We start from the raw sequence: 13,321 nt of genomic DNA, 5'->3' as shown, positions 1-13,321 counted from the left end.
GAAAAGGACACGTTGCTTGACAATACTGAAAAAAAAGACTTGTTTTGCATAAGGTAATTTTACTTAGCTTTTTTTTTTCATGCAAAAACAAAAAACACATGCAAACTCAGTACTCCTCCTTTACAGCCTATTTATATTGCAGCCCAACTTTCTTAGCGTAAGCTAGCTTTTATGAAGTATTTTTGATAAAATATTCTTTTGACAGCTGTTTTCGTGCTGTCATGCGACCGCCCCAGGCAGTGTGGAGGGTTTCTAGGATCTCGTGGTAGTAGTAAAGGCTACCTCCGCTTTCCGTATCGTGACTACATGATAATGTAACGCCAGCGCGTTCACTTCAGCATTCACGCGCTCTGAGGGACTGAGTCACTTCGCGCGGAGTCTGCGAGCGCCCAAGTCACTCGAGTTTATCGCTCTTTCTCTCGTTTTATATTACACGTGTATTGACAGGTTCTGTCTCACCGGGGACGTTACCGCAAAATAAACAGCAACCGTTTAACGCGACCTTTTTCCGAACCACGAGAGTGTTTTGTGTACGAGACGCTGGTAGCAAGTGTTCTGCGTTAGTCTGTGAACGGTAAGGAGATTTCTTTATGTGTTTGCGAATATGTTACATGATACGATGTCGGATCACTCGGTGTTTCAGAAAGGCGTAAAGAAAGGCGTTAGGAGTGTACTTTTTATGATTTCATACATAATCTCTGATAGTGGTAGCAAAATGTGCGCGTTAATATCATTTTGAAAGAGTTTAAAGACTTTTTACTACTTGCATTTTTTTTTTACGACTGTTTAAACCAATTAGAAAAATATGAACCGAAATGCATGTGAATAAGCAAAATTCCTCAAAGCGAATACACACTCTATAATGTGATAACAATCTGTGACAACCTGCCCCGGTGTGATATTTATGAAAAACGCATGTTTCTGTCCTTTCCTTTTCAGTGGATGCTGCAGTGTGGTTTCAATGCGTTCACTTGTTTATAGCTATAGCAAAATTAATTCAGATTAACTTTACGTTTGGAGGATTTATTTAGCAAAAAGTGAGGTTTTGAAAGCAATATACGAGTCCACTAAATATTTGTGTTATCAAAACCCTAGGTGTCTAGCTCTTGTGACAACTAGCCCCGCTCTCTCATCATTCTTTTGTATTGTCATAAATGGTGCTGTGTTTTTGTAATCGCGTTATTAGAAGAAACTGTAAAATTACTAAAATATGCTAAAATTATGTGAAATAAATTACGAGCTTCATCTAACACATAATATGCAATAACCTTTAATAGGATTAGATTTGAACAGCAGTCACTTCAGCGTTTAAGAGAGACGTGCAGTTATTCTGTTTTCTATATTTTCATATGGGTTTCAACGTATTACACTGACTGCTAATATATGAGACAAGAAGCTCCTTGGGGAAATTGGAGCGCAGGTGGAGGAGCAGGAGCCGCATATTTACTCTGAGGCTATGGACAAATCAAAGACAAGCTAAGACCGTGTGCTTCGGTGAAACCCTCCACAATCCTGTAACCCCCCACCCCTCATTCAGTCCACCTCAATAGAAAGGAATGCTTTCTTTATGCCTTCTATACAGCTTACTGAGAAGATTGAGCCTTTGCCTACTGACATGCTTTAGTTTTGCCTTTTAGAGAGCTGAATTGCTACTTTTTTAAAATAACTGGTGCTTTTAGGCTTATAACCACAAATTATAACCCGCAATAGGTGTCTTACTGACTATTTATTTACACTCAGACATGTTTTCTTTTTAACTTCTCTTCATGTCTTGTAATATATGTTGGTTTTCCTGTCTGAACCGCTGTGTTTGATCTGCGCAACTAAACGTCATCGAGTTTTCTGCAGTAATGCAACTTAGCTTCAATGTGGTCGCCACTGAGTTGCTGAAAGACCTTTGGCCTCAGTCCCTGCTACTTGTCAGTTCAGCTCAGAATGAAGCGAGCTGAAAGACCTCTCGCTTTTTTGTCTGGCAATGATGTCAGGACAATAGACTGACCTAGTTCATCTCAAAGTTCACATTCTTGTTCTGCGAAGGCTGATAGCTTTGCTAGACACAACACTGGTCATGGAAATGCTCTAGAAACGCAAGCACTCTGCGGTTTTGTCTCTCTTGAGGCTTAGGTGGGACTTCAAAACATGTTGAATGTCATGTTGAGATGTTATCAGCGCAGGAAAAAATGAAGTAGCAGGAGCGGAGGCTCATAAGTCTGCGATGCAATTTTCCGCACATTCATTGTAATTAAAAGAGGAAGTGTAATATGATTGCGTGAGGTTTGTTGTTAATGGCTGTAGAGCGGGAAATAACATAGTAAGGGCAAGAAAATATTATTTATTTTAGCAAAAATTCCTTTATGAGCTAAGTTGAATCTGGCAGCACGCCTCCTTTGAATAAATGGACTTCACCAGCTTCCTTTCGGTGGCGCTTGGAGAGAAAAGGGACATTCTTTGACTGCTGTGAGGTCCACATAGCTGGAACAATGGCAGAGGGAGAGAGGGCCAGAAAGGGCGGAGGCATAGACGCACCCTTCTTAAACAGCATGGAGGAACTGGCTACTCTCAGTGGTAATCAGTAGCCTGCTCCGTTAAAACTAGCCGTCTATTTACACAATTTCTGTATTCTATTTTTGTTTCCCATTTCAGTGTAGACCATAATCCTGTTATATATTGTTAAATGCGCAGTAGTACAGTTTACAGTGGAAAAATGTCAAGTAGCATTTCACAGTTTAGCAGCTCAGATTTGATGGCTTTTCATTGAAATAATTGTATTTTTTAATATTTTAATTGTGTTGTTTCAGTTCTGCACACATTTAACATTTTACTATTTTGTTATATTTTTTTTCTTATTTTCATTGCTTGCGTTTTGTCCGTTTTTGCTTTATGCCCATAAAGCACTTTGAATTGCATTGGATATTTCGAAAAGTGCAATACAGTAAATAAAAAGTACGATTGATTAATAACATGCGTCCAAGTAGTTTGCATTGTAAGAACCTGTTTTTGGGGCCTGGTAGAAACCAGTGACCAGTGTGGGTGGAAAAACTACGAAACCAAATGAATAACCACAAAATAGGCAAGAAGATGGCAACTGCTGTTGAGTAGGTTGTTTTCATTTAAAGGTTTTGGTATATTTTGATTCCTTTTTTTATTATTATGTCTAAATTGCATATTAACATTTCCTTTGGAAATAGGCAACTTCGCTTAAGCTAAAGAATATTTGTTGCTACCGTGTTAGTATAGGCTATCATTGGGTCAAAACACTTACTAAATGTCACGCATACTCCTGGCAGTGTATGCAATAATCGGTTTAACAGATACATTGCAGATTGAAAGTCAAAATGTTTGTATTTTGTCAACTCTGTCTAGTGAAAGAAAATATGTGCACATTTTCTGTTTAGATACTATCAATGCTCACAGTTACATTGCTTACATTTTTTTTAGCAACACAACAGTTATTTTAGTTAGCATCTCTTTTATCTCACCTATGTGTCTCTTACGCCTCATTTTATGCACGCATGCGATTGCGGAGTAATTTTGTAGTTCTAGAACCCATCAGAGAGTTGTCTTCCGACCAAATCGAGTATAGCTGCAGGTGTTATGTTTTGCATAATGCCTGTCACAACAGGTTGATGCATGTTTGTGCTCGAAGTTGGTAAATGCAGGAAAGCCACAGTGGTGTCTGATCTTTACAGTGTGCTCCTACAGTTTCATTTCGACTAGTTTGGCTCCTAGCTCTGACAGATGTAAAGGTCAACACGTAGAAAAGCGAAACGGCGCATCTGCGCTACGTACGTGAGAACCAATTAATGGGTTGAAGCACTGAACCTGTGTTACCCACAAGAAGCTTAAATTTACTTGTGAAATTGGCATACTGCACAAAATAGTTCAACTAAAAATAAAAATTAAGAAAAAAATAACTCCAAAACAACCAAAAAAATGCATTACGTCACTTCCTCGCAAATGAATCCTCTGCAGTGAATGGGTGCCGTCAGAATGAGAGTCCAAACAGCAGATAAAAACATGAGAATAATCCACAAGCAATCTACGTGACTCCAGTTTATCAGTCATTGGGTGAACTACTGCGTGTGCGTAAGAAAATATCACAGTTTTCTCACGTCTGTGTACAGTCAGTCACAAAAGTGAAAAAGAAGCTTTTAACACCCTTAAAAGTGTTTTACACTTTTAACACTTTTCAAAAGTGACGGGGATTTGTAGTGTGGCTCAGCGACCCGTGCTGACTCAGGTCAGAAAACATGCCATTCGATGTCTCGTGACTCATCCACTGTCACTGGCTGGCTGTTTTAGCGCACTGGGACTTAGTGTATTATGATTCATTTTATAGTAGATCCCAGACAAGCTCTTTGTCTTGAGCATGAGGACTCATATATTGATGAAAAACAAAACAAAGATCGTGACGTAAGCAGTTGTGCATTTTGCGTTATCATCTCAATAGTCTCTTTGTCTCAAAAGAAAGTCTGTTCTCATTGATAAGAGTTGGCAGTTGCAGCCAAGCATGCATCAGAATGTATTTTTACACTTGCATGTATGTGTTCTCATCGATAAGGGCCCAGGAATAGATGTGTTGCTAGATGTCTGCCTTTGTATCTCAAGAATAATAAGTTTGCGAGAAGAAAAGGAAGGTTTTAATTTTACAGATAAAGAAGATGTTTTTTTTACTAAAATGAGGTGGTAAGAGGAAGGAACAGCAAAGATATTGGTAACATGATTTCCTATTCGTATGGGGTGCTGCTGTGCCACGTCATTGTGTATTTCTTTTTACATTTTTTGTTAACTGAGTTCTCTGTTGCTTTTCAGACATCATCTATGAGCTACAATGGAGCAGAATCCAAAATGTGTAACAATGTGGACAATCGCTTGCCTTCTGTTCATTTTGGGTCAAGGTAAGTATAGGTTATTACTGATGAAGTGAAATGTACTAGCTGCACATTGTTATTAGTATCTTGTTTAATTTAATCTATTTTGATTTGTTATAAATATCTTTAGAATTCTTCAAAGTTAACATTTATCTATTTATTTATTTATCTATTTTGTTCAGCAATGGAGAATGACAGAAACTTTAAGATGTGTGGAACATGGCGCCATGGCAACGCACACCAAAATCTGAGTTATAATTTGAAAACAGGCTGTGAGAACATTGAGATTTCGGCCAATGAGAGTACGCTCTCAATTCAGGGCAGAATCACAGCCAAGTGCACAAAATCTTCATCCGTTCTTCTAAAATCGAACCCTCTTCAAAGTCAAAGTCAGTTCTGTGTGTTCTGGGAGCCGCTGCTGGATCTGCTGATAGTGGAGGTGAATGGAAAGAATTACACTCTTTGTGAATCACTTGGTCTTCAAGGAACGTGCTGCACTGACCTCTCACAATCCAGTCAAGAAACTCCTGGTGTTTATGGTATTGTGAATGGCAGCATCCACGGTGATATCGTCAGATATGATGTCAGAGAAAAATACATATTTCGAGGAGATACAATCAACTGCAGTAAGAACATTTAGTGCAATATTTCACATTTTGTTATCTTTTAATCTTTTACAATTAAAAATAAGAAAAATTACATTGACTAATCTGTGTTCAGCATTTCTATGTATGTAATTAGTTTTATTTATTTCTTGTTTTTCCACTTATAGAGGAGAAATTCTGTGATGTGGCAAGTCAGAAGCCCAGTGGAGCAAACATGTGAGCCAATCGTCGTTTTATTTTAGCTTGGTAGTTTCACTATTACTTTAGAGTGTTAGAAACTGATGTGGTTTATCATGCAGATAGCAAGAAGTGATGTTGTGTGCATGCCTATAAGAGCACAATCAGGACAAGCTTAAAGTTGAGTGAAAAACAGAGGTTGAGCCGCAAACAGGAAATTGAACCCATGACTACAATGGCTTTCTAACATATGCTGACTTTTTATGCATGGACTGCAAAATTTATTGTTGGATTTTTTAATACATTACACATCATTTAAACATTTTATTTATTGTATATACGTCCCATTTATTGTGCATGGTCATGTGATGTGCTAAGACATCTTATTAATTTAATGCATAAGCTATTTAATGCAGAACGGGGTGGGTACATATTGTGTGGTTACAAAAGAAGTGTTTACTGTGGTTTTTATTATAACCATAAGGTGTACACACCCTTAAAATTACTATAAATAAGCGTTTTGTCTTTGAATGAAAAAAGATAGTGGTATTATGGCATCAATGCAGATGTAGAAATTAGAAAGAACACATAAAATTGCATTAAACCTGGTTAGCTAGTCAGGCTGTGCATGAAATATGTAAATATTATATTGGAACTATTTCATTTTTAATACATGTGTTGATCATGCCCTAATGCGTGTGTTTCTGTGTGTTTGTAGGATAGAGGAAGTAGTGATGAAATCCAAAAAATAGGTCGTGTGGAACTACCTTGCGCTCAGAGCACCACCATTGAAATCAAGGAGGGTTTCACAGGACTCAATTTCACTCTGCCAGTAAATAACATTCACCTTTTAGAAGCAGAAAGTTCAAATAACCAAATAAAGTCAGAGGACGGTCTTTTTTTTAGCATATGAATAAATATATATGTTGCATTCCAGGTCTCTCGAACTGTATCACCAAACATGATACCCTCCATTTATCTTCCCTCCTCACTGAAATCTAAATCAAGGAGCACATCCAAAGTGGTGTGTACTTACTACACGGACAACACATTATTTCAGGTATATGACAACATTAAGAAGAAGTAAATCATGTGAATTATTCGGCTTCCATTAGCCTACTAACATATACAGCAATGTACAGTATGACACAACAGTATTATTTTTTGTTGTGCAGAGGGCATCGTCTGATGCAGTTGTTCTGGATGGCATAGTTGGACTCTCTGTGGAGAACGAGATCATCAAAAACCTCCCAGAACCAGTCCGAATCAGGTTTCATCACTCCGCTCTCCCAGTAAGTCTTTTCGTGAATGTTTCGTTTTTCATACTTTTTCATGTCATACCATGTTTGTGGTGATATTAAAAGTCTATTTATAAGATTAGCACCATTAGACTTTTTTCCTGAGTAGACTAAATTTATACCATAAAAACCACATGACAAGGCATGCTGATTTGTTTTTGGCATTTAAATTGAAAGTGCCACATTTACTCGTACCGAATATCATAAAATCTTGGTAACAAATATTCTGAGCCACTCTTTGAACTGATTACAGATGCATTTTTTCCTAACCTCTTCTATTTAATTTCGCAGTCTAACCATTCTAGAAGATGTGTTTCATGGGACACAAGAAAAGGTGCGCTCAAGTCTTAATGTTCGTAGACACATCAGTGCAGTGTTTCAGTGCAAGCTCAAGCATAATAACAGACTGTTTTGTTGATGTGTCTGCAGATAATGAAGTGAACTGGAGATACGACGGCTGTGTTACTTATAAAACCCATGACATGGAGACAGAATGCTGCTGTAATCACCTCACATACTTTGCTATTCTTGTGGTGGGTAGCAGCTTCATGAAGAAATTACATTAAATATGACATAAATGTATATCAAATCCCATTGGAGAAAGTGCAATGGGCAACTTGGATCACACGTGATTTATTAACCAATCATACCACAGCTTTTGAAGTCGTAGACATAAATGAATGAGAAATGCCTAAACTGAACGCTACCTGTCAGTTAGTCAGTGACTGCATCTGGTGTGAAATAAAAACAGAGGAATCTTTGAGACTTTCCGTAAAGTGGCTTTAATGATTAATACCTTGTGTCTTTTTCTTCTTCTCTTCAGCAAGTGGAACAGAAGGCTACAGTTCGCCATCTAAAGGCCCTTACGTTCATTACCGCTGTGGGCTGTGCCGTGTCCTTAGTGAGCTGTTTGGTTCTCTTCTATTGGCTCTGTAAACGCAGGTAACCATGACTTCATAACACTATCACAAGAAAATGCTTGTTCAGTGAAACTATTATTGCGAATCTCACCCTGTTTTTTTGTCTTGTTTTGTCCGTTTGTCTCTGTAATCCAAAAGAGGGAAGAAAACCCAGATCTCGCTGGTTCACCGTGGTCTAGTAGTGGCGATATTTTTCTTGTGCTTGTTCTTCATTCTTACTGGTACATTGGCCAACGTAAGAAATAAAATACTTTGCAAGATAACAGGATCTCTTCTGCATTATGCGCTGCTCAGTACCCTCTGCTGGATGGCCATGGAAGTGTTTCACACCTTCTTGCTAATTCGCAAGGTGTTCAACTCAACTCTACCGACATGGATATTTTATATAGTAGGCTTTGGTAAGTGAAAACATAATAGTAGATAGTATTTAAAGTTACAAAAACAAGCAGGAGAGTGTACCGAATATAAATATTTTAATGAATATCTTCATGTTTCAATGACAATGTTTTTCAGGTCTTCCAGTTCTGCTAGTCGGTATACTGCTCTTGATAGAGAACATTTATAAAGTGGATATTTATGGCGAAAGGGAGATTGTTCCAAGTGATGATGTCAACAATCCTTACCGCATGTAAGGAGACATATTTACAATGCTTACTATTAGATATAACAGTATATAAAAATGATAATAAACTCTGCCCTGCTTATCCAGGTGCTGGATGTTGGAGTATGACAAGAGCCTGTTGGCTCATTACATCATAAATGTTGGCTTACTGGCTGTTGTGGTGAGCTCTGGAGCAGTCATGCTTTTCCTGGTGGTGTGGGAGATCCGCAACCGACCTGACTGGAAGAAGACTCACGTGGCTTTTCTCAGTATCTGGGGTCTGACCTGTCTTTTTGGCACAACGTGGGGCCTTGGTTTCCTGAGTTTTGGTCCTATATCAGAGACTATTCTCTTCCTCTTCTGCATTATCAATTCCTTACAAGGTAATCGCAAAATACACAAGGTCGCATTGAGGCTAGGCTATTGTGTCAACGCAAGCTGAGTTCCTGTAGCGCCATATAAAAATAAAACTACCCCGAAACGCGTTTCCTTTTCTTATCATTACGTTCGCATCAGACATCTCGGATTCAAGTCATTATCTTCCATTCTGTTGGATAAAATTGTCTTTATATTTCATTTCCTTGTTTCCAACAGGATTTTTTCTCATGCTGCGATACTATGCTCTTGAACGGATGAAGAAGAAAGACAGGTCCTTTTCGGATGGGAGCAGTTCTGGATCCTCAAAACAGCATATGCTGCAGACGCATGAGAAGAGTTAAAACTCTGGTGACGCTTAAACAGTGTTTTTCTGAAACTGCCAAATTTCACTTCTTTCAGAGAGATGTTACTATGAAAGATTATTCCTAAAGGGCATTTGTAAATATCCTTTCTCATCCTGCTGGTTAGGGTGTTGAATGTTCCTCAGAAAACATTGCACTGATATTGGGCCGCAGAGCGTCGGGGAGATGAGCTTAAATGTTTCACCTGTCATAAGCTGTGTTTATGTATTCATATTCTTAGTACGAGTATAATAGTTTGTTTCAGCTTTGCACTTTAGCTTTTTTACTGCTATGTAATACTGCTGTATTCACTGTAAGATGTGAAAAGGAGTTCTAGCAAATTACGTTTAATGGTGAATAAAAAAAATATTTTATTTTTTGGTTGAAAAGTGTGACAAACGCAATTTGAAACTGCCAAAAAAGTGCATTCCTTATGTATTTTTAGGATCAAGGTAAATGAGCTCACAAACTCAGAAGTAAGTTGCACTTTTGTTAGTTCTTCAGATTTTTGTAATAGAGTAAAGCACAAACTTCATGTTTTTTTTAAAGTTTTTGTGACTTTGTATGTGTATATGTTTATAATATATAAATTCAATATTGCTGTGGTTTTCATTGATTGTTTTTCTATATTTTTAAACACGGACATCTTTTATACAACAAAGCGGAAAGATGAGTAAACATAAAATTATTTGTTTTAGGCTTTATATAAAATTAGGCTAATTATTAGAAATAATTTAATTTTTTCATCCATTATGAAGATAAAATAATTGAAGAGAATTAATAAACACACTGCGAGAAGTCATTTATAAAGGAGCAAGGTAAAAACACAGGCAATATTTTCTATTTAAAATCTTAGGTTAGAGGGAATGTGAACGTTTTGCTCCAATTGCTGTCAATTCTGAAAATCTATATAGATATTAGATCTGAAATAATTTTCCATACATGTTTTACTATTCTCATATAACTGATGTTCTGCAAAACAACAAATTTTCTTGCTGCTGGAAACGAGATCATTTACTGTGAAATCCGTTTTCTCTTAGCTAGGCCTACATCACCAATGTTTGATGGTGAACAGTCCCAAATTACCCAAATGACAAAACATATCTACTTGTTATTTTGGGGGGAAAGTTTTCATCAAACTTAATGAAAGTAATTATGATCAAACAAACTAAACTGTAGCCTATAAAACAAGAATATGAACTAGTGGTGAATCAGAATACTAAAAAGGACCTCTGAGAGACCTCTGGTGGCAGGTGTCTCAGGAGCTCGTCTGGAGGGGCAGCTCTTTGTCTGCATCAATCTTCCTATTGAATTCTGTCTTCTGTTCTACGCCAAAAATCCTTATATTTTAATCAGATAGAGATTTTTTCGTTTTTTATTCAGTTCACAGATACCCAGTGCATTTACCAAAGAATTTGCCATGGTGCTCTACTCAAAACTAGCAGTACTTTTGGTATGAAACTGCACAGAAACATAACCAATGCACAATAATGTAACAAATACTATTATACACCATAAGTTGCTGAGTCTTTAATTCACCTTACATCGGAAATTGTCCCATATTCTTGGTTTAATGCTGTACTTTCTAAAAAAAAACTTTCTGTTTGAATGTCCTGTTGTCTTTGTGGAAATGAGCCCTGTATCGGTTTATAATGTTTTATGGAAAATATTACCAAAATGGTTATGGCGTTAAAGTTCCCCTTTGTTCAGCTTGATTTTCATCTAAACTGCTTCTTTATAACTTCACTGTGTTGCGGCTCCTCAGTGGAAAGTTGCATAAAAGGGGCTTTACTGACTCTTGAGTGAAGTAATCACTTACATTTACACACGTACACCGAATCCCTAACGTACACGCACAAATTTACACGACCATGTACCATGAGATTTGCTGGCATCTGAAGGATATCATTTATTATTACAAATAATATTTCACTGAAAGCTAGATATCAACATATTGTGTTATTATTGTCTTCCAAATTTGAGGATGATATCTAGCTTTCAGTGAAATATTGGCCATGGGTCTTTAAAATGAGACCAAACTTAGTTTTGCGCTCCCAAGCTTAACATTTTTATAACCATTTTTTTTTGCACAGGCATTTTTGTCCACTATAGACCTACGTTTAACTTTTTTATTGACGAACAAAGGTGTGTTTGTTCAAGTGAATCAGTGAGGAAAATTTTTGTCAATGGTAAAATGTTATCACTTTTGGAAAAGAAATTAGTGTATTGAGTAGTTTAATCAGACTGCTCAGTGTCTGTATACCTCTATTATCTATATTCAATTGTATTTATTGTTAGTAATTCTAAAAGCCCCTTTTTAAATGTCTGTACAATGTACAATGTATAATAAAAAAGCTACAGTGATAAGTTAATAGGAAGGTGATAATAGCTTTTTGTGAAAGTGATTAACCAATAAATTTCTCACAAGACTCAACTTTCTATTGTAAGTTCTGTCACTATGGACATCCCCTTTTCTGTAAAATAGAAATATCACTTCTCATTCACTTATCACGTTGATCATGGATCAGCGAATTGTGAAATGCTTAATTATAAACTTTAGCCTCGCAAAGAAAACCCCGAGTGTGACAGACACCTCTTTTTGCAATTTCGGCAGACATCTGAGAAAAAGAGGAAATTGTTTTTATCATTGAGAAAGATGGAGTAACGCTGATGAGCTCACAAACACCCACATCTGTGGAAGCAGCACATGTTATCCGTTATGACTAGAGGCAATTTAGACACGAACAATGTATATGCTACTAAAAATGGCATTAAATGTATGCTGAGGGGTTAATAATTAATAACTGTGGCCTGTGTACTTTCAGTCCCCTGCCTTATTGTCTTCCTTTTATAGCTATATTGTAAAGGTGTGATATTCGTGCCGTCATTACTTTCAGGAGAAATGAGTTAAGGAAAAAATAGGAAGTGATGAATACTCAAAACAAGTGACAATCTTCACTGTGAAGATGTTAGATGACTTCATAAACCACACCGATGATTTACACTTAGATGACCCTGACCCCATCGAACAATAATCAGTGTGTTCCAGAGATATCATTTTTGCCCTTCGTATGTATCAACCATTAATATTTACATACATACATAAATAAAACAAAAAACAATAACATGAACAAAGAGAGAGAGAGAAGAGAGAGAGAGCCTTGCTAAAGTATTCAAACCTCTACACTCCATACACTATAATGACAAAGAAAATAACAGATTTTTAAGATCTTTGCAAATTTATTAAGATAAAAAAAAAAAAACTTAAATAAATTGCATAAGTATTCAGCTAAGTAGGCTACTGAGTTAGGGGTTTTAATTCTTATGCAATGTACTTATTTCATTAAACTGCTTTATATTACTTTTTCCCGAAACCAATCTAATGTCAAAGCAAGAGAGAGAGAGAGAGAGAGAGAGAGAGAGAGAGAGAGAGAGAGAGAGAGAGAGAGAGAGAGAGAGAGAGTTGCGATGGCTCTGTTTTTGCTTTGCCATTATGGTGTATGGAGTGTAGATTGATGTGGCAGAAAAAAATATATTAAGCAGTTTAACACCAGGCTACAACATAACAAAATATAAAAAGAACAACATAACAAAACATGAAAAATACTTTCTCAAGGCACTATATATATATTAAATAAAATAAAAAAAATAGAGGTAGATATTCAAATGTTAGATTTGAAAAAAATATATATATATATATATATATATATATATATATATATATATATATATATATATATATATATATATATATATATATATATATATATAAACATATTAATCTAGTTTTGATTTCTAGTAGGTTGTTCCATCCATATTTACATTTATCACTGTATGATTGAATATGTATGCCCCAAAATTTTATTCAGCTTCACGTTTTACAACATAGGCTACATTTAGTAAATATACTTTTAAAAATACTTTTTTTTCTATCGATCTTAAACTTGCAGGGCTACCTTCTCTCATGCTCAGGTAAATCAATTATTAGTGAAACTGCAATTGTTTGTCTTGACTATGTGACCGTCAGAAATAGCCGGGGATTTCTGTGACCTCAACAGCCAATGGGATGCGACATAAACAAGCGACGCGTCGCGAGCACGCGATATGGGGCTGGGCCCTTAATTCCTTTC

At 36.6% G+C, this 13,321-nt stretch overlaps 1 protein-coding gene across 1 annotated transcript; it reads left to right on the top strand.

The window, feature by feature from the left end:
• The first annotated feature begins 291 nt into the window (after positions 1–291).
• Positions 292–9,803, top strand: LOC122349581 (adhesion G-protein coupled receptor G5-like). Its single transcript, XM_043245685.1, is given in 15 exon segments — positions 292–574; positions 4,813–4,898; positions 5,054–5,497; positions 5,644–5,692; positions 6,372–6,400; positions 6,403–6,485; positions 6,591–6,713; positions 6,829–6,945; positions 7,243–7,285; positions 7,381–7,484; positions 7,775–7,893; positions 8,010–8,269; positions 8,385–8,499; positions 8,581–8,855; positions 9,067–9,803. Coding segments are annotated over 14 exon segments (1,953 nt in total). The 5' UTR covers positions 292–574; positions 4,813–4,831; the 3' UTR covers positions 9,192–9,803.
• The last annotated feature ends 3,518 nt before the right edge of the window (positions 9,804–13,321 follow it).

Source organism: Puntigrus tetrazona, chromosome 7 (genome assembly GCF_018831695.1).
Source record: "Puntigrus tetrazona isolate hp1 chromosome 7, ASM1883169v1, whole genome shotgun sequence".
NCBI lineage: Eukaryota > Metazoa > Chordata > Actinopteri > Cypriniformes > Cyprinidae > Puntigrus > Puntigrus tetrazona.
This window is presented reverse-complemented; position numbering and strand designations above follow the sequence as displayed.